Raw genomic sequence first — 27907 nt, 5'->3', positions numbered from 1 at the left:
ACCTTGTTGGTTATTTATCCCTTTAGTACCAGTCACCTTCTCAATTAGCTGGCACTGTGGATAGAGTACTGGGCCTCAGTATTCACCTTCCTGAATTCAAATCTGGTCTCCCACACTTAGCTATATGATCCTGGGCAAATTAGTTTAACCCTGTTTGCTTCAGTTTCTTCACCTGTAAAATGAGCTGGAGAAGAAAGTGGCAAACCAATATCTTTGCTAAGAAAACAGACAGTCAGACATGACTGAAAAGACTAAACAGCAAGAACAAATTAAAACATTCCAAGATTCTACTTCACACCGAACTGATTGACAAAAATGATAACTATACATGGTACTGTTGGACATCAGGAATAGTAATGCACTGTTGACTCAAAAATTCTTTAGGATTTATTTAGTTTCCATCTAAATTTGAATTCTTCAAATGCTTTATTGATTATAATTTGCTTTGTGTTGTGGTCAATAATGGATGTATTTTTGTTTTTCTGCATTTTTCTGTTTAAAAAAAATTACCTTTTTTCATCACTGACATTTCTCACTTCTCCCCCCCTCCAAAAAAAAAGTCTTTATTGTAATGATTAAAAAAAAAATTGAAGAGGAAAAAATTATGAAAAATTAAGCTACTTATATAAAAAATAAGTCTGCTATTAAATGCACTGTTACACATATATTTCCCCCTGTCTTATCAAAAAAGCTGAGGGAGTTCTCTCTTCACATTTCTTCTTTTTTTAAATACAGTTTTATTTTCATGTATGCATTCTTTTCCTCCCTTCCTTACTCTCCATTGAGAAAGTAAGAAAAACAAAACCCCTGTTGCAAACATATAATCAAACAAAGTAAATTCCTATGTTGACCATGTCCAAAAATAAAGGGAAGAAAAAAGAATATACCTCTGTCTCTACTTTCAGTCTGTCAGCTTTCTATCTGGAGATAGGTAACATTTTATCATGAGTTCTCTGGAATTGTGGTTGATTATGGCATAGATCATAGTTCCTTGTTCTTTCAAATTATTTACCTTTATTTTTAGTGTATAAATTTTTCTTCTGGTTGTTCATACTTCACTTTGCATCATTTCATATAGGTCTTTCCATGTTTTTCTGAAACCATCCCTTCCAAAATTTTTTACAGTATGGGTGTATTCCATCACATGCACATATGTAACTTAGCTGTTCCCTCTAATTCTTTGCCATTAGGAAAAAAGAACGATAAATATTATTTGTATAAACAATCCCTTTCCCTCTTTCTTTGATTTCTTTATGGCATAAAAATAGTTCATATAGTGTAATAACTTTTTTGAACATAGTTCCAAATTGTTTTCCAGAAAGAAAAAACCCTTTCACAGCTCCAGCAGTAGCGCATTAATGTATCTGTTTTACTACAGCTTCTCCAACATTTGTTATTTCCTTTTCTATCAACTTAGTTCTCTCGTTTGTGCAGTAGAGTGCTTGACCTGGAGTCTGGAAGATCTGAGTTCACATTTCCTAGTTGTGTGATGCTGGGCAAATCACTTAACCTCTGTTTACCTCAGTTTCCTCATCTGTAAAATAAGGATAATAATAGCAAGTAAAGTGCTTAGCATAGAACCTGGCACATAATAAATGTTAGCTATTATTATTGCTGGCCAGTATAATGGCTTTGAGGTGATACTTCAGAATGTAATTTGCATTTCTCTAATTATGAGTGATTTAAAGCATTTTTTCATATGACTGTTGATAGCTTAGATTTCTTTCTCTGAAAAGTCCCTATTCATACCTTTCATGTGAAATTGCTCCTATTCTTATGTTTGAATTAGTTCCTTATATATCTTAGAAAAGGGACCTTTGTCCGAGAAACTTGCTGCAAAGATTTTTTCCTATTTGCTTCTCTTTTGATTTTAGACACATTGATTTTGCTTATACTTTTTAATTTTACATAATCAAAATTGCCCACTTTACTACCTATGATCTTCTCTATTATTTGGTCATGAACTCTTCTCTCCATAGACTTGATAGTTAATTTCTTCCACGCTCTTCTAATTTGTTTAAGATATTATATCATCCTTTACGTCTAAGATAGGTACTCATTTGAAGCTTATATTCTTTACATTATGAGATGTTGGTCTATATCTAGTTTTGATGGGATGCTTGGGTGCATGTGTTTGGACCCCAATTCTAAAATGACATTTCTCTTTAGCCTCAAAACACTATCCTAGGCAGTTTCTCCCAGCCTAAGGACAGCCTGCCCCAGCAACGACCATTATCTACCTTCCTGATATAGTAGCCAGCTGCACCTAAAGAACTTATTAGTCTGAACCAGCTGTATACTGGCTGAATGGGCCATGTACTGGGTCATAACAACATTTACTACTTACTGACCAGTCATATGTATCCTAGACTTAGACCTATGTATACTCACTTACATTTATCTTGTCTAACAAGATATTGATGAGAGCAGCCTGATATTCCTGAGTCAGTCCTGACTGTTAGTTGACTTAGTGTTGTTTCAGGCCCTAAAACCTATGGTAGCTCCTCCATGTAGCTCTTCCTTGGGCTATTTCCCAATGAACTCTGGGTAAAATACTTGCACAGTAGATACTAAAAATGAATGTTTCTTTAAGAAGTAGCCACTCTTCTAATCCTGCCCTGAATTACCTAATTAGTTTATTTGGCACATGTTTTACTATAGAAAATATTATGTAAACTTTATTTGTATCCCATTCAAATTGCAAGTTCCCTAAGAACTCGTGCCTGCTGAAAAGTGTAATAAATCTTTATCTTGTCCTCAAGAATGCTTGTGTCCTTGAATTCATTCCAGGAGACCTGTCCTCTGTAGTCCAGTCTTGGGAGAATGTCTCTCACCGCACCCTCCCCTCCCCCCAGCCCTCCTCAGTTTCTTACAGATAGTTTTCCAGTTTTCACAGCGGCTTTTTTTCTGCTTAAGTAATGATTTTTGCCCCAGTTTTAGAATATATAGATTTATCAAAAACTAGGCAGCTGTGCTTATTTGCTTGTATATGTTGTGTGTACCTAATTTGTTTTCCTGATCAACTATTGTATTAACTAGTACCAAATTGCTTTAATGATCATAGCTTTGTAATACAGTTTTAGATCAAGTACTGTTAGATCCCTTTACTGCCCATTTTTTTCATTAATTCTTTGAGATTCTTACTCCTTTAGATTTTTATTATTTTTTTCTAGTTTTATAATGCAATCTGTTGGTAGTTTGATTGTTATGGCACTTAATTAGAAAATTAATTCAAGTATTGTCATTTTTATTGTATTGCCTCATACTATTCAGGAGCAATGAATAATTTGCCACTTATGTAGACATGTTTTTATTTGTGTAAAATATGTACTGTAATTGTATTCATAAAGTTCTGGTATGTGCTTTGGCAGGTAGACTCCCAAGTATTTTATACTGTCTCTAGTTTACTTTAAATGGAATTTCTTTTCATGTGTGATTTTCTTAGTAACATAGAGAAATGCTAATGATTTGCTGAAGTTATTTCAGTTATTTTTTTCTTCACTATTTTTTGTTGTCTTCTTTATCCAGTTGTTGACTTGCTTTTCGTGATTTTCTCGTGTCACTCTCATTTCTCTTCCCAGTTTTCTTTCTGCCTCACTTATTTGATTTTCAAAATCTTTTTTAAGCTCCTCATGACCTGAGACCAATTCATATTTTTCTTGGAGGTTTTGGATGTAGGAGGTTTCAATGTGTTGTCCTCTTCTTAGTGTGTGTTTTCATGTTTCTTGTTACTATAGTAATTTTCTATAGTCAGAGTGTTTTTTGCTCTTTTTTGTTCTTTGCTCATTTTCCCAGCCTATTGCTTGACTTTTAACTGTTTGTGAAAGTAGGACTCTGTTTCCCGGGTGGAGGGTGCACTGTTCCAAACTTCAGGGGTCTTATGCAGTTGTTTTCAGAGATACTTTTAGGTACCTGTAAGTTTTCAGTTCTTCCAAGGTGGTATGATCTAAGGAGATTTGTTTATTACTCTTCTGGTCTATGAGTGACCACAGGCCCCCTTTTCTGTTCTGAAACTATGACGAGGGTCTCACCTCCACTCTGGTCAAAACTCTGCTATGCTAGTGCTCTTTCTGGCCCTGGGACTGCCACCCAGGACTGTGACCCAGATCTGAATATGGGCGAAGCAGCAAGAGTCCTGCCTCAGTACTAGCAAAAAGATCCCTGTAATCTCCTTCTGACCAGTTGTTTGCCCCCATTACCATCTGTGGACTGAGAGCTCCAAAAGCAACTGCTGTGGCTGCTGATTCAGTTGCTTCCAAGACCTGCTCCTGGTTTGCTGTGGTGGGGGCTGTGCTGGTGCAACCAGCGCTGAACTGCACTCCTCTCTCAGCCTGGTGCAACAGGTCTTTCCTGCCAACGTTCCAAGTTGCTTTGTGCTTAAAATTTGTTTCATTCTGTCTTTTTGTGTGTTCTGCTGCTCTAGAATTTGTTTAAAGCCATTTTTAAAGGTATTTGGAGGGGTTTGGGGGAGAGCTCAGGCAAGTTCTTGCCTTTACTCTACCATCATGGCTTTGATCTCCCCTCCATTAATTTTTTAAATTGACTCTCTAGAGTTCTCTAAATAAACATAATATATGAAAAAAAGAATGATTTGTTTCCTATTTGTGTTTATTCCCTCCACTTCTTTCTGTTGTCTTAATGCTGTAGCTAGCTATAGCTAGCATTTCCAGTGATCTATTGAATAGTAATGTCAATATTCCATATCTTTGCTTTATCCCTGATCTTATTGGAAAGTTCTAGTTTATTCCTGTTACAAATAGTAGTACCTATTGATTTTAGATATATACTCCTTATTGAAGGAAACTCCCTTTTTCTTTGTGCTTTCTAGTGTTTTTAACATAAAAGAATATTATCAAAAGCAATTTCTGCATCTCTTGATATAATTATGTGATTTTTGTGGATTTTCTTTGGTTATTTAATATGCCAGTTATGTTTGTGGTTTTCTTAATATTCAGTCAGCTACACATTTCCTAGTATAAATCCACACTGGTCATAGTGTATACTCTTTTTGATACATTGTTGTAGTCTCCTTGCTAATATTATTAAAAATTTTTGCATAAATCTTTGTTAGGGATATTAGTCTATAGTTTTCTCTGTTTTTATTGTCTCCAGTTTAGGTATCAAGAGTATATTTGCATCGTAGAAGGACTTAATATTTCTTATTTGAACCCAGTTTTAATTTAGCACCAGTTTTGATAGAATGAATAAGGCGTTTGTTAGATGCCTACTGTGTATAAAGTACTGCTCTAAGCTTTAGGGATGTGAATAGAAAAGTAAAACAGCATCTCCTCTCATGGAGCTCTCATTCTAATGCAGGAGATGACACATGGAAGGTTTTAGCTGTAAGTAAGATGGAAAGGTCCCGTGATTCTTTTGGTGCAATGACAAAGCAGATGGTAATGGCACTTTTTTAACATCATTTCCACTTGTAAAATCATACGAATCTGTGATTTTTAAGCCATTTGACACTGCCAATAACTTTGGTGACAAGAACTTTTTTGACTGGATCTTCAGTAGATAAGTCTATAGTAACTGCAGAAGCAATTGCCAAGTTGTACCTCTTCCTAGGATGATAGCTATAGCAATTAGTTTGGGAACATTGGCATTCCAAAGAGTCTTTGATTCAGGGTGCTGGTTTTTCTTCACCAGGATTGGAGGGGAGATTGTAGTTAAAAGTGATGATTTGACTTGTTTGCACATGCTGCTGTTTCAGTTTCATGGTGTGTTGTGGTGGCACCATCTCAAAGAATTCAGTCAGACCACTGCTAATCCAAGTAGAAGCATTTATTGAGATTGACACCTCTCATGAAGCAGGCTAAGTAATGATGAACCTGTGACTTCAGAGAAAGCAAGATAGATTTTTATAGGGTAGAGATGCAATTACATAACAAATTATAAATGTTAAAAAGGCAGGAGGGGTTTGTTAAGGGATTAGGTAGTAGGGGAGGGGTCCCAGTCACAGTGGAACTGTGCATGGGACTGCTCACGATGCATACAGAAACACCCATTGAGGGGGGGTGTGTACGTATGATAATGATATTATAATAAGACTATGTCATAAGTTCACTCTGGGTCAGTTCTTTATTATTACTGTGCAGGTGCTTCTATTGTTTTGGGATCCACATTCTACTTGGGCATCCTGGTGGTGCTGCTTTCTGATTGGCTAAGTATTGCAGTCTTGTCTGAGACTCAGTGGATGTGGTTGTGGTTGAGTGCATGGACGCACCTGCTGTTTCTGTGGGAAATATGAGTTCATGGATACTCTTGTTGTTCTAGTGAGAATGAGGCATATATGAAGAAGTGAGGATATTGAGTGTTTGGGGTTGGGGTGAGTGGCTAGTGGGTGGCAGTGGGCAGTAGACCTGTGTTCAGTGGGGCCTATCTTTATTAGGATTCCATCACATGTAAATATTAGTAACAATACTTTTGCAAGTAGAAGCTTTCCACCCTTGAGTTCAATAGTTATACAAATAAATTTGCGTATGAGAGGCTAGCTTTACTATAGTTATAATAATCATTACATTATATCATTTTGAAACACTTAAGGACCTTATTTCATATAGGTATACATATCTAGTAATAGGCAGATGACTAGACTAAATACTCATTTACTAAACTTTTTAAGATATAGAAAAAAATATAATTTTTATTATAGCAGCTCAGATGTATCCCAGCCTTAGTCTATGGGATAATGATTAACATTGTCTCTTTACCTTCTTTTCCCCTTGTCTAATTGTCCCCATATCATTCAGAAAGAATGTTGTATTCCAGAGATTTAATCTTTCACATGACTACGTAGGGAGGCAGATGACAAACCCGAGTACTAATTTACCCACTTGTTTGGGATATGGAATGACTACACATTCTGATTTAGAACAGCAAGATTTACTGATTTTTCTTATCCCTTGCCAAGATGTCTTTTGGGGGATTCCATGCTTTATTTTTAAGAGCCCCGTATACGGTAGCTGGCTCTTGTGGCCTCCAATCACCCCCTATAGCCCTACATTAGAGGTAACCGTGGCCATCTTCCTAAGGGAGGGAAGTAGGGAGTGTCTACCCTGCCTACCCTTAGAGCTGCTGTGGGAATCAATTTTAGGTTTTAAAATTATAACAATAATCCCAAGTAATTTAGTTAACAATCTTACAGTTTTCATAAGTGAGAGCCATATTTTTTTAGCTGTAAGACAGAGTTAGCAGAGTTTAATACAATAATGTCACTGGTTTAAAACATTTTTTCCTCTATTTTAGTGTCAACAAAATTGAGATTAAAAATTGCTTTGTCTAACATCATTTCACTCAAATTTTACAATATGAGAGTTTTGCAGTACAATTTGAAGTACGATAATACTGTAGACATCTTCAGATGATGTTAATTGCATTTCCCAATCATCACAAAAAATTATTGATAGAAGGTTGGGCTTAACCAGTGGATGCAGGGGCTGGATGGCTTCTGACCTTGTACTGTCCTAGCCCATCTCCTTTTCTCCTCTCCCCACAGTTTCAAAGCTTGGGTATGGGGGTGGTTGAGTAAGAGATTTGGGAAGGAGGGAGAAAGAGGACACTGCTCCTTGTGTGGGAGGGACTAAGGGCCAGGGAGTGCTGGGAGGTTGTAGAGTCTAGTACCTGAATTAAAGGTCCAGGGATCAGTTGAGAGGGGGATTTGGTGGATAAGGTGGAGGGTCTCTGAGGAAACTGCGAGCTTCCTGGTAGGGACACTCAATTTCAGGGAACTTGGAGCTCCAGGTTCCAGTGCTGTGGGAGCAAGGACACAGGGGTTTGAGAAGAGAGGTTCATCTGCTTGCCTAGAGGCGTGAGCTTCAGGGTGCCCAGGGACCCAGTGCCAGTGGGACCCCCCACTGTAACTGCTGTGCCCCTCCTTCATTTTGCCAGGTGGGGGAGGGTAACTCAAATTTCCTTCCATTTTTTTGTACTCACTTTCCTTAATCTGATCTGGGATGAGAGGAGTTAACAGAATCTGCTAAAAAATTTTAGTTGCTCTTAACTTTTCACTGTAACCTTAGCTGGGTCAGAGCCAAGGTGACTGGGTAAAGGATCTTAACACTTCTTACTTTTCACTGTAGCCCTAGCCTGGTCAGAGCTGGTACCACAGGGAGGAGAATCTTAAGGGTGTTTTTCTTTTTGTTTGTTTTTTGGAACTTTTACTCAAATAAACTTCACTTCTGTGTCTACTCCCACTGGGAATGTGGAATCTTTGAACCTGTCAGTCAAGGTGAGTGAGACTCTGGAAAAGATCCACTGTTACCTAGTCCCCTCTTCCCTTATACTGGAGAGCTCAAAGCTTTGTCTCTGAAGTGTCTCTTTTTCAGATCCATGCATTTTCCAAATATTTCTTAGTGCCAAAGAGTATAATAAATTCTGACTTACCTTAAACACTCTGGGGTTATGATTTTAATGCTAACAGAAATGTACCCACATTATCACACTTATGAGCATATTTAATTTAATTGAAGTCTGGACTCCACAATAAAGAACCCATAGTTTATTAACTTACCCATTGCTCTCTGTGATTTTTAAAAAATGAATAGGAATCTCATAATTTATTCAAGTTTCCAGTTTTAACACACATACTGATGTAAAAGTTATTTTAAAATTAACTATTATTTAACTTTAGTTTGTAAGGCTCCCTAAGTTCTAGTGAGTTATTTCAATCAGATTCAGTTAATTTTGATTGCATCCTGACTCACACAAACCCTTTCTCTTTCTGTGACCTAGAAAAAGGTTAAGTCCTAGTTCTGTTCCAGAGTGTAGCCTTGAAACCTGCCACTTTGTAAAAGTGACCTTTTTTCTCTTTGATAGATGTGAGGGAAGAAGTTTCCCCCTTCCTCTTTTTTTTTTTTTTTCCCTCTTGTCTCTCCATCTCTACCTCCAGAACTTGGCCAGAGTCCCAGGAAGGAGAGTTGTTGTTGTTTTGTTTTGTTTTTTGCCAACAAACTTCTTTTAAGAGGCCATCAATCTTTCCAGCCCAAGTACAGTTTTTTTCTTTTCTGACTGCCTATATTTTATTTTATTTAAAAATTATTTTTAGTTTTCAACATATAGTTTCACAAGTTTTTGAATTTTAAATTTTCTCTGTCTCCCTTCCCTCCCCAAGATGGTGTGCAGTCTGACATAGGCTCTACATATACATTCATATTAAACATATTTTCACGTTAGTTATGTTGTAAAAAAAAGAATTAGAACCAGTGGGATGAAGCATGAGAAAGAAGAAACAAAACAAAAAAGAGAGCAAATAATAGCATGCTTTCATCTTCATTCAGACTGTAGTTGTGTCTAGATGTGGATAGCACTTTCAGTTATGAGCTTTTTGGAATTATCTTTGAACCTTGTATTGCTGAGAAAAGATCTAAATCTATCAAAGTTAGTCATCACACAATGTGGCTGTAACTTGTACAATGTTTTCCTGGTTCTGCTCACCTCACTCAGTATTAATTCATATAAGTTTTTTCAAGTTTTTCTGAAGTCTGTGGTTTGCTGCATTTTAAATCTTACAAGGTGGGAGAGTCAGATTTTTATACAGATACTGAGCAGAAAAGTACAAACAGAAAGCACAGATAACAATAACTTTTTGGTCCTCTAGATTATACTGAGACCAGGCTCTGTTATAGTCCCTCGGGATGGGAGTTGGGACTGAATGCCGGTAACCCTGAGGAAATCCCCACTACAGTCACATTCATCTCTTCAGTGACATTTCTTGTAACACTGTTCTATCATATTAATATACCATAGTTTGCTTAGTTATTCTCACTTGATAGGCATGTACTTTATTTTCTATTCTTTGCTACCACAAAAAATATTGCTAGAAATGTTTTCATGCTTTATGGAACCTTTCTTTTTGTCATTTATCTTCTCAGGGACCTAAAATGAATTATTGTACCTATTCCACTATAAACCTTCCATCATTTAATATTCTAATTTTTGTCATCTTTGTTAATTTGCTTCTTTCTCATCCATATTGCTGTTCCTTTCTATTTTATAAATTACTTCATCCTATTCATGTTCACAGCTAAGATTGTTTATTGTGTATTCCCTTCATTATATCCCCTTAAGCTTTTAATTTCCCTTTTCTAAGGAAGGTAGCAGAATAAGTTTATTATCAGTATTCAGTTTCTCATCTTGTCTTTGACTGACTAGTTCTTTAACTTTATTTTCAAGAACTCTACTCTTTATATATATTGATGAGTATTTAAATATTTCACAAAAAAAAATCATTAAAATATTACAATTACGGTATATGATATTCCTGTGGTTCTATTCACTTTACTTGGCCTCAGTCCACCTAACTTTCCAAGTTTATCTGAAACCATCCTGCTCATCATTTCTTATAGCACAATAACGTTCCATCACAATCATATGCCATAACTTGTTTAGTAATTGCCCAATTGATGGACATCCCTTCAGTTTCCAGTTCTTTGCCACCACAAAAAGTTGCTTCTTAATAACATTAATATTTTTAAAAATCCCCTGTATTTGTCTTTTTTGTTCCCTCACTGATCTTTTTTACACACTATTATTCTGAGGGGCATTTGTTTTTTCCCTCTTTTAGAATGTAAGCATATCATCATCATTTATCTCTTCAATGTCACCTCCTCCTGTGGTGGTGGTGGTGTATCTGTGTGGAATGCACTGGCAAGTTTTTGCCACTGCGTGTGAGTACTGTAGACTTCCTCTGTAAAGTCTTTAGTCAGAGTGCTTCTGGCACTAAGGTCAGGAGTTTTCCTTTCAGTCCTGACTACCAGAAAGTAGTGTCATGCCAGCCCCCCTCTCTGGATGCCAGAAAGCTTCTGTTTGTTAGTGGTACACATGCTCTTCTTTTTCTTTTTGTAATGATAATAATAATGATTTCTTGGTCATTATTTAATCTGGTGTCCTTTTTAGGTATTTTCTGGATAGGTAGAAGCAGTGGGCTCCTTTATTGCCTTTCATTTAGCTAAGTCTCTCTGCCCTCTGTCTTAATTCTCTTGTTTCCTTTTGAGCATTATCTCTATGCCAACTTTCTGCTTATGCTCAAACATGTCTATATTCATCTCTCTGTTGTTTCAGAGAGCAAGGTTTATGTGCAAGATACTTCCATAATTTAGAATCTTTCATGGATCATGATTATTAGATATAGTAAACATACATATGCATATGTATGCATATATATATACATATGTTTACTGTAGCTAATAATCATCCTCATATATTATCTAGTGTATGCCTTTTTCCTCTTCCCTTTATTTTTGCAAAACAAACAAAAGTTGTTATGCTTGTATGTATTTCTGTTCCCTCTATAACCTTTGAAGACAGTTGAGTTCTAAAGGGTCATTTGTCTTTTAACACCTATTAAGTATAAGCATGTCATTGTTTTTTCCCCTATAGTTGTTCTTATGTATTTATTTTCCTAGGTTTCATTTAACTACTGTATTTGTATTTCAAAATTTCTGTCAGGGTCTGGTCTTTTTATCCAGTATCCTTGAAAGTTCCTATTTTATTGTTGTGTCTCATTTTACAGATGAGGAAGCTGAGGCAAATAGGGTTAAGTAACATGCCCAAAGACACACAGCTAGTAAGTGTCTGAAGGCTGGATTTGAATTCAAGGCTTCCAGACTCTAGGCCCGGCACTTGGCACTCTATCCACTGTGCCACTTAGCTACCCCTGAACATTTCCTACTCTGGTGAAAAGTCCATTTTTGGTATGATTATATTCAGTTGTGAAGGCCAAATCTTCTTGACTGTAAGCCTTTATATTTTGCTTTCGAGTTATGGTATTTTTTTCTTTGACTTAAAAGATTTGGATTTTTTCTTATGACATTCCTAGGAGTCTATTTTCATTTTGTCCTCTGATTCTAATAGATCTGGGCAGTCTTCATTTATATTTTTGAAAATTTGTCGTCTAAGTTTTCAGGAAGTCCAGTGATTCATAAATTTTCTCTCTATTAGTTCTCCAGATCACTTTTTGTTATTAGACACCTTATATTTTCTTATAAAAATTTTCAGTTTTTTGATTTAGTTATACTATTTCTTGTTTCATGGAATCATTCATTCTTTTCCACTCAGTATTTCAAGGAGTCTATTTAATGGGTAAGGTTTTCACTTATTCTTTTACTATCTTCTTTCACACTTCATTTCAATTCTGATTTAATTTTTTTATCTCTTGCATCATTTCTTCGCAGTATTCTCCTAGTCCTTCTGGACAAACCCTTTTTTCCCTGTGCATATTTTTGCTTCTGTTTTCTTCATTTTGTGTAGTATATTCTTTCATTTTTGCTTTGGTCATTTTGTATAAATCCATGTAAGTATAGCCATATTTATATGATAACTTTAATGCAAAGTCTGTCAAAATATTATTTTCAAAAGGGTAATCAGCATCATAACAAATAGGAAATGCAAGTTAAAATAATTCTCTCTAGTGTACTTGCACATGCATCAAATGACTAAAGATGGGAAAAAAACCAAAGTAGCCTTGAAAAGATCATTATATTAATTCATGGCAGGTGGAGTGCTGAATTGGTTCAGCTGTCCTCAAAAATTACTTGGAATTTTATGTTAGATAGGTTATTCAGTTTTTCATACCCTTTGAACCAAAGATTTGGCTACCGTGTTTCCAGCCCAAGAATTTGAGTGTTAGGTACAGTGTATGTACCAAAATAATTGTTTAGTAGTTTTTTTGTTGTGTCACACTCCTTGTGACCCCATTTGAGGTTTTGTTGGCAAAAATATTGACATGTCATTTCCTTCTCCAGCTCATTTTACAGATGAGAAAACTAAGACAAACAGGGTTAAGTAACTTGCTTAGGGTCACAGAGCTAGTAAATATCTGAGGCCAGATTTGAACTCATGAAGATAAATCTTCCTGACTCCAGGCCCACATTCTAATACATTGTACCACTTGGCAGCCCTACTCTATTTCATAATGACAAAAGATTGTATTCAATGATAGGAGAATGGCAAAAAGAATTGTATTATATGGTTGGATTATTAATTTGTCACTAGAAATAATGAATATGAACAGTACAGAGATATAGAAGAATGTAGAAAAATATAGGAAGATTTAAGAAGTAGAGTTCAGGGCTCGCAATCAGGGAGACATATTCAAACACCGTTTTGACACTTAGCATCTGTGTTATGGGTGAACAAATCCATTTCTCATCACTTTGGCCTTCAGTTTCTTATACTATAAAATGAGAGGGATGAACTAATACTCATTGAGGTTTCTAGGGTCTATATCAATGAAGCATTCCCTCCTTTAAATGAGAATAATATTCAATCTGCATCTATTCTTAAAGGCATAAATAAAAGAAAGAGAATAAGTAATAAATAAGAAAAAAGACTAAGTAATGACCATTGTAGGCCTGCACAGCCTGCAGCCCACCAAAGGATTTTGGGTACCCCCCCCCCCCAAAATGTACAGGAAAACCACCTTTGTGTGGAGAGGAAATCTTTGGCCTGCTGCACGCCTATTGTGTGGCAAGATAAAGGAGAACAAAAGGAATTTAGGAGCTAAAGATTTAAGGGAAATTTAAAAAAATTAATGGCAGAAGAGCTTGATGAATTATATCCCTGTAATCTCTAAATTAGAGTTGTCATCCTTGTCTCTAAACTCCTTAGTGAGAACCAGATTAAAATGTAATTGGGAAATATTTAATGAAATAAAAATACATCATAAATAATGTTAACTTGTGGTTTGGTAAGCCCTCATAGGTTCTTTCTATTTGAGTTTGATACCACTGCTCTCAGTGATTATCTTTTGTGGAAGGGAGAAGGGACAGAGAGGATGAAGGGGGTGGGGGTGGGGGGAAAAATAAAGAATAGTGAGAAGTTAGAGACCTACTCTCGCAAAATCCATATGTGATATGAGAGAAGAGACAGCCACTGATAATATAAGAAGATTGCACTACTGTGAGTAAGGCCCAGGGTAAACCAAATCCAAAGTAGTAAGGCCAATTCCTTTTAATATTAGATAATTGCTGAAGCATTTCAATTCCTTCATTAAACCTGTAGGAGATTTACGAATTAGCCAGTGAGATGGATCAGGAATAGAATGACAGACTTTCCCTGGATCAGGAGAATAGCAGATTGAATCATATCCTATACATTTTCTACACAGTGATTCTGAACCTGTTTAGGCCATTATCCGAACCCCATCACACATTCCCATCTTCCTTATCCTCCTACCCCAGAGTTCTAATCAAACACTTACCCACACCTTCTACACCTTCTGGAATGCCTCTTTCATAGGCAACACATTTCCCTTCCTCCTAAATCTTTTCCTCTCCATCTTCTAGTTATCACTGGAACCTCACTCCTCTGCTGACACATCCTTCCTTTTCACCCTTTCCTGTACTGGCTGTACTTTCACTTACTCCACTCATCTTACTTTCTGAGGCAGGGGAGTTGGAATATTCCTTTGCTCCCCATTGCCAGTTCCAGTTTCCCTCGCTCCATTACTACCTCCCTCACTCATTAACCCCCACTTCCCTTTGAGGTTTATCTGTACCACCCTTACCAAAGTCCTGGTTACTGTTGTCCACTGACCTCTAGGTTACTCCCCCTCCTTCCTCAATAAATTTGGTAGGTGGCTTACAATTTTTTTTCCTTCCAACTCATGCTCTTATACTAAGGAGCTCTAACATACATATTGCCTCTCCCTCAAATACCTTAACCATTCAATTCTTCATTTATTTGCCTCCTGTGACCTGTTTCTCCACCCCACTGCAGATGCACATAAAGATGGTCATAGCCTTGATTGCACCATCACCCACAAATGTACTACTTACATGTACAAGAATACTGACATCTCCATATTTGACCCTGATCTATTGGCTTTTCACCCCTCTCTCTCTGCCATCTCTTACCTTTTCCACACCATGACCTCAATTCCTGGGCCGTCAAGTCTGCACTAGTTACTCTCTTCTCTTTTTCCCATCTTGAGCCCATGGTGACAAAGTTCAACTTTATATTGTCTTCTTCTCTTTAGTCCCTAGCCCCCTTCATATTGCTACTTGTTCCCTGCCAAGCGTCAGCCTTCGATCACTGCTACCATCCTTTGTTCCTACACGTATGCTGCTAAATGAAGATGGAGAAGATCATGCAATTGTTCTGACTGGGTCCTTTATAGATTTATGTTATACAATCTCAGCTGTGCCCTCACTGCTGCTAAGCAATCCTCTAATACCCATCTTAACCAATTTACTATCCTATTCTCCACAGTGGTTCATCCAAACCTTTTAATCCCTCTTCACACATCTCATGGCTCCCTCTTCTCCCACCATCTAAGCTGAAGACCTTGCCTCATGTTACAGAAAAATTGAGGCCATTCATCATTATTTCCTTCTCTCATCATCCTCAACTCATATTACTCAGATGCCTTCTGCCACTTTCTCTTCCTTCACCCTTTTCTTACATGAAGAGATGGCCTTATTCCATCTCTTTCAAGTGATTCTGTTCCATTCTGACTGCTCCAGTAGATTTCCCTCTCTGTCATCCCCATTCTGTCACTTATTTTCAGTCTCCCCCTGCCTATTGGTTCCTTCTTTACAGCCTGCAAATTTATTCACATCTCCCTCATCCATCAAAAACCCTCACTTGATCCTTCATTCCTGCTATTGTTGTGTATTTCTTCTGCCCATTGTGGTTAAATTACTTGAGAAAACTATCTATAGTAAGTGTATACAATCTTTCTTTGTAACTCTCTTCTTAACCACCACAATTTCTCTCTCCAGTGTTACCAATGATCTCTTAATTACAAAATCCAGTGGCCTTTTTTCAATCCTTTTTTCCTCAACCTTTCTGTAACCTTTGACATTGTTGAACACACTCTTGATACTTCTTCTCTAGGGCTTTAGGATATTACTCTCTCCTGGTTCTCCTCTCACCTGTCATTCCTTCTCAGTTTCCATTGATGGATCCTCGAGGTCATACCTAGTAATGGGGGGTGTCCCATAATACTCTGGCCTAGGTCCTCTTCTCCCTCTATACTACTTCACTTGGTGATCATATCAATTCCCATTGTTTAAATTACAATCTTTATGCTAATGAGTCTTTAGTCTTATTTCAATCCTGTTCTTACTTCAATGACATTCAATCTCACATCTCTTAACTACCTTTCAGATATCTCAAACTGGATGTATAGTGGACATCTTAAGTTCAACATGTTTAAAACTGAATTCCTTAGTTTTCCCTCAGACTCTCCCCACATCCTATCTTCTCTGTTCCTTGAAAGGCAGCACTATCTTAGGCTCATAATCTAGAAGTCATGTGTCTCACAGCTGCCTCCTCTCAATATACTCTGTTGCCAAGATTCTCAGTTTCACCTTTGTAGCATATCTTGAATACTTTGTCTTCTCTCCTCTGACACTGTCACCACACTAGGGTAGTCCTCTATCACTTGACCACCGGGATTATTTCAGAAGTCTATTGGTCAGTCTGCTTACCTTAAATCTCTCACTACTCCAATCCATCCTCCAAAGTGATTTAGCTAAAGTGCAGGTCTGACCATGTCTCTCACATTCCTCTCTTTCTCCACTCCAACTCAGTAAACATTGGTAACTCTCATTTGTCTCCCAGATTAAATAGAAAATTTATAACCTAGCTTCTTAACCTAGCTCCTTCTTACATTTCCTGCTCGCTGCCACATAATTCTTCAGTCCAGTGACACTGGCCTTCTTGATGCTCATAGAACAAGCATTCTATGTCTTGGCTTTCTTTGGCTGTTCCCTATGCCAGGAATGCTCTTTCTCCTCATGTCTGCTTACTGGCATCCTGCCTTCCTTTAAGTCCTAACTAAAATACCTCTACCCCATTTAATTTTAGTACCTTCCCTCTCTAAATTATCTTATTTATCCTGTGTATAGTTTGTACATTTTTGTTTGCTTTTTTTTCCACCATTAATTTATGATTAATGTGATTAATTTGGCTGTCTTTTACCTCTTTTTGTATTCCCTGTGTTTAGTACAATGCTTGATCTATTTTGTGGAGTGCTCAGGACTCCAAAATACTGACACGCCGGATCTTGCCTGAATGAATTTGACTCAAGCCTTCTTCCAGCCAGAGAAAGACAAACTTTATTAAAGATCCACCTTATTGGCCAGATTCCTAAGAAACTGTATCAAATCTTATCATATTCTTAGGGAATCTGAGTACCTTCATGGAAATGGGATGGGTCTTATATACAGAAAAATTATGGGAAGGATCTAGGTTTGGCCAAGTAGTCTGGGATGATTAGAGGAGGAGTTTAGGGAGGGTCTTGATGGGAGTGGCCAGTAGCTAGAAGTCAGACACCAGGAACCAAGAAAATGGGATTTTGATGGAATTGTGAGAAATGAACCCAACCAACAAGCCACTAACTGTGCTCACCTTAAACAAAGAACAATCCTTGTGTGAAATCAGGAAAGCTTGTATTAATTTCTACGTTCATTCCCCATGAATGAACAGGTAGCTCCCAAGTAAGGCTACAGGAAGACTTCTGTTCAGACCAGTGCTGTATACTATTCCAAATTTTGTACTTCCCACCACACCATCCAATGACCACATGACTTCATGTTCTCCTCTCTGATAGGCTTTCCCTCAAACAGCTTGGCAAGCCTGCGCACAAGTTTCTGACCTTTTACCTGACTGTGCTAGGTCACAACTCTGATCATTTAAAGCTGGAAGTTTTAACTTGTGTAAACAGAACTCCTTCCTTGTTTCCCACAGGATCAAGGGTGGGAAGTAGTCGGAGGCAACAGACAGTGGAGGGCTAGGCTAGTTTAAAGGTAATAGATTTAGGCCAGATCAAGTGGGAAGATTTTAGGAGAGTTCAAGGTGGGATTTTCCATGACCTATGGACAAATGGGACTCAAATTCTTTTAGGGTCAAGGTTTTGACTTGGGCCTGTACTGTCATTTTAGGTGCTTAATAAATGTTTATTGATTGACTAGCCAGACACCTTGAAATCCAGATCAGAAATATTATAGAACTAGATGGCATTACCAGCTTTACTGAGTACAAATAGTACATTCACCTAGAGGGCATTGGAGTTGATGATAAACTTGCCAGAATCATACATCTCTATGCATAGGGGATGTCTCCCAATAATTTGAGCTGTTATTGACTATACCACAAGGATAAATAATTGGTAAAACAAGAAGAGACTTATCCAGAATATTCCTCCATTCTAAGCAAAGTACTGGAAAATTTTCATTCTCCTGTTTACATTTCTTACTCTGGGCTCTTCTCTCTTCTTTGATGCTGCTCTTCCCTTATGTGGTAGATCTTGGTATCCATTTTGGAGATGATACAGATGTTTCAATTGGAATCCTTGGTTTCTCTCACAAGATCATGGAGAAATGTTTTGACACAGTCAGTAGCCTCTCTTTCTGTATCACTTATGCTACTGAAACTTTACCACTATTGGGAGATGGGAAGAGAAAATATCTCATTATGAAAAGCCAAGAAACACACAGCTTGGTTGTTTCTGGGTTATTGAACCCAAGTCATTTCCTGCAGAAAAGAAAAGCAACTTTTTTTTGGCCTTCTACTCTTCATTCCCTCACAATTCTTCTACCCCATGGCCTCCCTCTACATTCTCTTGCCCCATTTTCCTGGGATTGCCTAGAGGCAAAGTCCTTCTGCACCCAACTCTGTGCTACTTTCATTATTTTTTTAAAATTTATTTAGTTTTCAGTTCCCAATTCTCTCCCTTTCCCCCCTCCCCTACCCACTGAGAAGGCAAGAAAAACAAAACTCATTGCAAATATATGTAGTCATACGAGACATTCTTGGATTATGCTTGTTGAAAAAAAAATTTCAATCTGCACTCTGTTTCCAAATCAGTTTTCTGTCTGGAGGTGGATATAGCATGTTTCATTTATGAAAATTATGAATGGTCATTATGTTGTTGATTAGAGTTACTAAATCTTTCAAAGTTGATTATCTTTTCAATGTTGTTATTATATAAATTATTCTGATTCTGTTCACTTTGTATCAGTTTATGAAAGTCTCTGAAATCCTCTTCAATCATTTCTTATAGCATGGTAGTATTCCATGATGTTCATATTCATTCCCTAATTTGCCATCATGAAAAAGGTGCTATAAATGTTTTCATATGTATGTGTCCTTTTTCTTTCATCTCATTAGGTTATAGTATATAGTAATGGTACTGCTAAGTGAAAAGGTATACACAATTTAACAACTTTCTGGACAGTTCATATTGTGTTACACAATGGTTGGGCAAGTTTGCAGCTCTGTGAACAGCTTATTACTGTATCTGTTTAACTATAACCCCTCCAACATTTGTCATTTTCCTTTTTTGTCTTCTTAACCTATCTCATGGTTGTGAGTTAGTCCCTCAGAATTAGTTTTATTTGTAGTTGTCTGTTATTGAATTACTTCATATTTTCGTGTGATTCTTGATAGCTTGGATTTCTTTGTCTGAATACAGTATTCATATCCTTTTACCATTTTGAAATTAGGCAGTGGTTCTTCAATAAGAATTATTTAGTTTTATTTTTTAGAATTTGGCAAATGTGTAAATCTGTTTGTAGGTAGCAGGGAAAGAGCTAGCTACTGGGGTGGGGAACCTCTAGCCTTGAGGTCAGTGTGGCTCTCTAGGTCTTCAAGTGTGACCCTTTGAATCCAAACTTCACAGAACAAATCTCTTTAATAAAAGGATTTGTTCTGTACAATTTGGACTTAATCTGAAGACCACACATGTGGCCTTGAGGCTGCAGATTGCCCACCCTTGAGATCAGGAGAGGTCAGAGACAAAAGAATAGAGATGATAATAGAGACACTTTGCTGGAGAAGTTGAGAGGAATGTCTTAGAAAGTGCAGAAAACTTTGCCATTTCAATTAGATGGGTCAGCTCTTTATAATAGAGTAACAGCAGATAAAGGAGAAAGTAATGTTATGAGATGAGGAGGGATGGAAGGGAGAGCTCTGAATGAACACAGCTTTTCAGATGATGTATAAGGTAAGGTTCTTGGCCAAGAGGGTGTGGTTAAAAGGTGCCTGTTGAAGCTTGAGCAAGCAGGGAAAAGTTTGGAAAACCTATTATTGAGAATGGGATAGCAAATTAATTAGTGAGGAATAGAATACTTGCTTAGCTGCAAGAGCCCTTTCATTTGGGCCCTCTCAAATGAGATTTTTGTTCAGCCCTTTGTAACCCTGTGAACCATATTGTTCATGGGGTTTTCTTGGCAAAGATTTTGATTTCCTTTTTCAGTGGATTGAGGCAAACAGTGACTTGCCTAGATGAAAGCCAGTAAGTGTCTTAGACCAGAATTGAACCTGGGTCTTCCTGAGTCCAAGGCCCAGAGCTCTATCCATTGAGCCACTTAGCTACCTCCTCCAAATGAGATTTTTGTTGTTGTTCAGTCATTTTAGTCATGTCAGGCTCTTCATGACCCTATTTTAGGGTTTTCTTGACAAAGATATAGGAGTAGTTTGCCATTTCCTTCTCTAGCTCATTTTACTGATGAGGTAATTGAGGCAAACAGGGTTAAGTGACTTGTCCAGGGTCACACAGCTAGTAATTGTCTGAGGCAGGATTCAAACTTAAATTCTTCTGATTCTGGGTCCAGTGTTCTATCTCTGGGCCACCTTACTGCCTTCCAAATGAGATTCGATAACATTAATTTGTATTAGAGTCAGTGAGTTTTGTAATCACTCCAACTTGGTTCAGCAACATACAAATAGAAACAATGAAGAAAGATGGTATTTAGAGCTTGAGGACGAGTAATTGAGGATAAGTAATTGGAATCTAGTAAAGTTAGCTGAGTTGATTCACAAAGGGTTGGTAGGCAGGGGAGCCATTGCAGTGTTGATGGCCTAGCAAAGAACTACAGAGAGGAGGGAATGGAGGTCCTGATGAAAATAGTTAGGTTGCAGGGGTGGGGAATGTTTGACTTCAAGGCCACGTGTGGCTTTCTAGGTCCTTGGGTACATCCTTTTGACTGAGCCCAAGTTTTATGGAGCAAATCCTTTTGGTATGGGTATTTGCTCTGTGAAGTTTGAATTCAGTCAGAGGGCCACTTGAGGACCTAGAGGGCAGCATTGACCTCGAGGCTGTAGGTTACCTTACCCCTGCTTAGGGGAAAGATGAAATTTATAAGCAGTAATGATCAGGTAAAAGAATTTTGGAATTTATGAACACAGCATTTGAATGCTTTTGGTTGAATGAAGGTCAAGGTTGTAACTGTTTAGCTGTGGTGTTTAAAAAGGTTTGAGAGACATCATTTCTGGTGAGTTAATCATTTTAGTAATAATACCAACATTTTAATAAAAGGATGATCAATTGTCCATCTCTCTCTTAGACCAAAGACTCCTCATGGCAGTGGGCTCACAGTTTATATGCCATTGGAAGAGCAGATTTTCAGGAGGGTGTCAGTCAGCTCTGATTGATTAACAGTTAGTGAGGAAATATTACCATGAGAAGCTGGGCTATATTACAGTGAGGGTTTGGGAGTATATGAATTGGATCACCTAAATCTTGGTCAAAGAGACTTACCAGTTTCCATATCACCTGACAAAGAGATCTGTCTAAGTAAAACACAATGAGTGGGAATGCAACTATTAGCCTAAACTTAGAATTTCTTTTATTGTCTTTGATAAGATCTCAGCTATCCTGCCTGGGTAAGTCTTTTAGAAAGATTTCCCACATTGGTTGTTTTCTGGATGACGAAATAAAAAAAAGAGAAAAACCTTGGTTTCAGTACAATAATTAGTTATTAATATGAGAGAAATGATTATAGCTTAGGTATAATCAAGAGTAGGTCATGGGAGTTGAATAGATTAAGAAACTGGGAAGTTAGGGTATTACTTATATGCACCAAAGGGAGAGTCTGGAAGTGCCAGTGAGTAACAAGGAGTATTTTGATTCCCTCTCTGACAGAGGGGGTGGGGCAGGGAAGGGGAATAACAGGAGAAGGGTTTGGGAAGGGATGGGGAGATGAGAAGATATAGCAAATGGTGGAATTTGTAGCCAATATATATTTTTGGAGGAAACTAGATCTCTGTGACTACAAGTAGGAGGATGTAACACAAGAAGAAATTTCCTAGACGAAGAAAAGGTTGTTAGTTCTTGAACAAAGGTTACAATACAAAATTTTAGTTGGGTTAGAATAAGATGTCAGAGAGGTAGGTCTGAGGAAAATTAGCATGAATGGGGAAAAAAGGAGATGATGGAATGGGAGTAGCTGACTTCTAGTAGTGGGAGTTGTTAACCATAGGGATAGCAATTGATAGTAGAATGCCAGTATAGCATCTTAGCATCATTGTCTGTGGGACATTGTGGCAGTGGGGGAAATCATTCATGTGGCGGTGAGGTTGTGGGCAAGGAAGGGGTGATATCTGTTGGGCTTGCCTCCTTCGGAATGGGAGTAGGATAGTTGTTATTGACAAATCCATTTGGAAATGATCATATCATGAAATTATCATAGAGGTATACCTGGTAGTAAGTTTGCCCCCTCCTATGAAGAGGGAATATTGGGAATAAGTTAAGATAGTTCCATTCAGATAGGAAGTACTAGGCTGTTTATAGTCCTGCCTTATTTTGATTTCTTTCCCAATTTTGGTTCTCTCTGTATATATGGAATTTAGAGCAAAAGAAGCCGCAAGGAAAGAACAACACAGCCATACCTGATCATTATATTTATCACATTGTTCACCTCCATTTAGGTAAATCAGGACTAAGAACTATGTTTATCACCACTGTACCATACCTCTCAGCTTCAAATTGTTTTTCTTGCCCATGCTTCTCTGCTTCCATGCTATCCTACTATCCAGCATGGGCTTTGTTGTCACATGCTTTAGCCATATTTCTACTATTTGGTGCCTCTAAATAGTGCCATGGAAATACTGGAACCATATGCTTCTAATTATTTCATCTTATCTTTGGGACCATGAGTTTCCCCAGGAAGCTTCCCCATATGTAACAGCTGTGTTCCTATTGGCCTCCCATCTGACTTCCCAGTGTTATCATACCTTGTTCTCTTTTCCTGAAGTATTAGCTCCAGGAAAGAAATTACTGATTTAAACCAAGACTCCTACAATTCACTTATAGGATACTGGGTAAGATAGTAACTATTAGACTCAAGAGTTGGAGTGGGAGGAGATCATCCATAACTTGGGGAGACTTGAAATTTCATGAGGTCCTGAATTCTGATCTTTGATTTGGAATAGCTAAATTAAGCAAAAGCTATATTTCATTTGGTTTGAGGAAAACCTTAACATAGCTGAGGGAAGAAGAAGAGGGAGGTTTTACTGAGTGCATGGGATTCATTTGTATTTGACATTTTCTTTTGTGAACATTTTCAGATTATGTCTACTTTGAAAATTCTTCAAGTAACCCATACTTGATAAGAAGAATAGAGGAACTCAATAAGGTAATGTGATGCTAATTTATTTTGTGCCGGGATTTTAGACTTAATATGATTATTAATAGTAATTGATATTTACATAGTGCTTTAAGGTGTGTAAAATATTTAACATATATTAACTTATTTGAGCATTATGTGGTATCCTCATTTTACAAATAAGGAAATTAACTCCCGGAGGTTGAATCTCAAACCCTGGTCTGCTTGACTCTTAAGTCTAGTGTTCTGTCTACTGTGCCATGCTGCTTGTAAGTTACTTCTGAGATTCTAGAATATAGACAAATTGATGACACCAGTATATCATGACTTAGGTTGACACTCCCCATAAACCCATTTCACCAAAACTTGCATCAGCTTTACTTATAATAATTCTTAATCTGTAGTTTTTGTTTATTTAAAACAAATCCATAATCCATCTACTTTGCCTTTTTTCAGTACATCTTGTCACTTGACCTTACTGAGAACCATTTATTATCCCTTCATTTACTTACATTTCATTTTCTTTGTATAGTGCTTTTCCACCAATCCTCCCTAGTCTGACTATCATTCTCCCTTGTAGGGAATGTCCTATTACTTATTTTGTAGTCCCATATGCTTTGAGCAACTTTGTTCTTATTTGATCTTTGTATTGTTCCAAACATAGGTTTTCTTATTTCTTTCAACATTTTTTGTTAGTTTTTTGTTCTTTCTGAGTTTTAACACTCTTGACTCAGTCCCTTGACGTACAAGTGTAATCTCCCATGATATCTGATGGTAACAGAGTACTGTTATTTAAAAGAAAAATATGGCATCTGTCCAGCACCTCTTTATAGCTTCCTGTCTTGGCTAGAATGTTTTTTATTATCATCTTTACTTATATCTGTGAAACCCCAACCTTCTCTAGTTTCTCCTGCCCTACAGATGCTACTCATTGTATGTATCATCTTTGCACTGTATTTTTAGTTTAGACATTTTATAGGTATGCTTATAGATATGTGTCTTATTTGTTCAATGAAATTGCAAATCTTTGAAGATCTGAACTACCTGAGATATCTTCTAGGTACCAGCCTCAAAATCAAGCATTCTTTAAATACTAAGGGTTAGTTAATTGATAGCTTTGTAATTGTTTATTTGATTATTTAAGCAAATCCTCTTCTTTCTTCCTTACGCCCCAATGCTGATGATTCTGATGTTAATATATATGTCAATATGTTTTCAGCACCTATTGCATCTTTAACACTGAGGATAAAAAAATGTTTACAGTCATTTAGCATCATAGATAATTGGAAATATAAGACTCACATACAAGAAATAATGGAAAGAACAGTGGTCAAAGAATGAAGATTTGGGTTCCATTCTCAGATTGGATGCTTAATCATTGTAATCTTGAGCAAGTAAAGCACTTTGCCCATCTGTAAATTGAGGTCTATAAGATGAGGGGTGTTGGGATTATGTTGACTATGACTAGAATTTCTGTGAAAAAAATTCTGTGTAAACTTGAAAGCTTATTTAAATGTAAATTTTTAAATATTTATTGTTATTCTTGCTCTATTTCTATTCTAAATACTGAGGCCATATGAGACCATAAGGTAGCTAGATGGCTCAGTGGATAGAGTGCTGGGCCTGGAGTCAGAAAGATCTGATTTCAGATCCATCTTCAGATACTTCCTAGCTGTGTGATCCTAGGCAAGTCACTTCACCTCTGTTTGCCTTAATCCACTGGAGAAGGAAATTGCAAACCACTCCAGTATCTTTACCAAGAAAAAACCTTGGATAGTATGGTCCATGGAGTCACAAAGAGTGAGACATGATGGAATGACAACAACAACGAGGCCATGTCATAGATTTTATGTCATAATGCTTAAGTTCCAATAATAGTTCAGATCAGATTACAAAGTAGTTTATATGCAGTTTCATAGGGAGATTGAAGTTGACTGGAATGTTGAGGGGTGGGCAAGATCTGAAAGGAAGGAAGAGAGATAAGGAGAGGGTCTTATAGGAAGGGATAATAGAAATAGGTTTTGAGCTAAATTAGAAAATTCCTGTTCAGGAGAGATAAGATTAGAGAATTCAGGGGAGTTAGTAGAGGCCCTTCAAAGCCAGCCATAAGAGTTAAATTTGATATGAGTAATAACAAATTAGCAAAAGAGTAATACTCTCCACTAGATTGGCCCTACTTCTGTCTAGGCATAGCTGGTTCATATAGCCTTCAGAGAGGGGAACAACCCTCGTGGAGAATGAGTCTGCCATCCTTGCCACCAGTGCTTGTCCCTGTATGTATGCCTCTGATGAGGTGGGTGTAGGGATGCTAAACAAGAGCCCTGGCAGTAGCACCACCCCCTAGATCTCTGGTCCTGCTTTCATCTGAGGTCTCACAGCTGTCCTCCAGGGAAACAATATGTGAGACTGGGCAGCTGCCTCTCCAGGTGCCTAGCAAGTACAGTTACTGAATACCCAGAAAATAAAGTTCTCAACACCAAAATAGTGCCAAGTCTTTGGCACTATCATGATTCATCTGTAGAAATGAATGTGGTTTTTGTCAGTAGTAATGACAATTTTTAAAAAATTTATTTTAAACATAAATACAAAACAAGAAAAGAAAAAAACTGCTATGTATACACAGCAGAACATGGGAGGATTCAACATAAAACACTAAATTGCTATTTCAAGAAAACCTATGTAATAGACACTACACATAGTTTTCAAAGCTGTCCAGCTTTTCTTTGCTTCTTTGTATGTTTTCTTTTGTTCTTTGCTGTGCACTTTTTACTTTAGTTTTCCCTCTCCCTTCCCCCATCCTCCCCATAATCTTAAGGAAGGCCACAATTAAGCTCTGATCTATCCATCATCTATCTGTCTGTCTGTCCATTTGTCTATGTGTATCTGTCATATGCACATACACATATACATACATATATAAACATACACTTATGTAAGACCATACTATGCTTATTTTCGCTTATCATCTATTTCTCTAAAGAAACTTCCTTCAGAAGTCCAAGTCTTCCCATGTTTTTCTAAATCAACCAGCTTATCATTTACTACAACACAGCAACACTTCAACCCAATCACATCCTGCCTGAGAGATTATCTATGAATATTTTTCCTCCAGTTTTCTGCATTCCTTCTATTTTTGGCTGCATATGTTTTATTTTTACAAGAAAATTTTAATTTAAAATAATTAAAATTATCCATTTTATATGTCTACAATGCTCTCACCTTATAAAGGTCTGGTACTGGTGAGTATGTTTCCTTTACATCTTTTTTCCCTGGTGTCTTTGAAGTTCCTGACCTTTTGTTCTTCCGTATGAACTTCGTTATTTTTTTTCTAACTCAGATAAATTTTTAGTGATTTAATTTGATGGCATTGAATAAATAAGTTAAATTGTAATTTTTTCGTTATATTGGCTTTACCTACCCATGAACAATAAATATTACTTCAGTTATTTAAATCTAACTTTATTTGTATAAAAAGTATTTTATGTTTATGTTCATATAGTTCCTGTGTCTGTTTTGGCTGATATACTCTCAGGTATTTTATACTGTCTAGTTATTATAAATGGTCTAAAACAATATTGAATAATATTGCTGATACATAGTATAGTTTCTTTTCTCTTGATTAAATCTACTTTAGCTTTAACTTTGTCTGAGATCATGATACTTTTTTTACATAATGTATTTCTACTCCTGCCCTTTATTTTATCTTTGTTGAATTCAAATTTTTAATCTGCTGTCAGTTTCCATTTTCTGGGTAAATTCATCCCACTTTCACATTCTAAGCAATAATTTTTTGTGTTTTTCTTCTTCCTATTTTTCTTCACTCCCCTTCTTACCCTATTTTTATCCCTTCTCTGCTTTACTTCTATACACTCCCTTGTCCTCCTATTTCTTAATCTATCCGTCGCTCCAAGAGCCCCTCCCCTATTTTCTCCCCACTCTATTCCCTTGCCTTCTTATTTCTTTTATACCCTTTTAGATATGTATGTTGTTCTCTCTTTAACCCATTCATTCCTGATGAGAGTAAGGTTCCAGCACTACCTGCCCTTCCTCCTACTAGCTTCTTCTGTATCCATTCTTCTTTTCATGCTTCATTTGTATGTTTCTCTTTTTAGAATCACTCCATTACATTCATCTCAGCCCACCCCTTTTTTCAGAGTACCCAAATAATTATGAGTCATGAGTGTTGATAATATTTTCACATGTAAGAAGTAAACAATTTGACTTCATTGTGTCCCTTATAATTGGCTTTTAATGTTTATCATACATTTCTCCTATATGTTATATGTTGGATTTTCCCTTAAGTTCTGCTGTTTCTGTAACAAATACCTGTAAGTCTTTCAGTTCATTAAGTGTCCATTTTTTTTTAAAGTTCAGGATTATACTTAACTTTAAATTTTACCTTAAGTTACCCGTTGTCATAACCCCAGTTCTTTTGCTCTACAAAATATGGTATTCCAAGACCTAAGGTCCTTCAGTGTAGTAGTGAATAGGTCTTATGTAATTCTTATTGTAACTGTGATATTTAAATTTTTTTTCTTGTTGCTTCCAATATTTTCTGTTTAACCTGGGAGCTT

The 27907-nt window shown here is 37.0% G+C and overlaps 1 protein-coding gene across 9 annotated transcripts in view; it reads left to right on the top strand.

Moving 5' to 3' along the window:
• MTA1 (metastasis associated 1) overlaps positions 1-27907 on the top strand; it is a 239907-nt gene that overhangs the window by 53003 nt on the left and 158997 nt on the right. For all 9 annotated transcript variants that reach the window (XM_072629652.1, XM_072629661.1, XM_072629656.1 and 6 more), the window contains one exon: positions 23296-23363. In XM_072629652.1, coding sequence (XP_072485753.1) covers positions 23296-23363 — 68 coding nt within the window. The remainder of the gene's footprint in view (positions 1-23295; positions 23364-27907) is intronic.

Source organism: Notamacropus eugenii, chromosome 1, assembly GCF_028372415.1.
Source record: "Notamacropus eugenii isolate mMacEug1 chromosome 1, mMacEug1.pri_v2, whole genome shotgun sequence".
Classification (NCBI taxonomy): domain Eukaryota; kingdom Metazoa; phylum Chordata; class Mammalia; order Diprotodontia; family Macropodidae; genus Notamacropus; species Notamacropus eugenii.
Note: the sequence above shows the minus strand (reverse complement) of the source record. Positions and strands in the feature narration are given on the sequence as shown.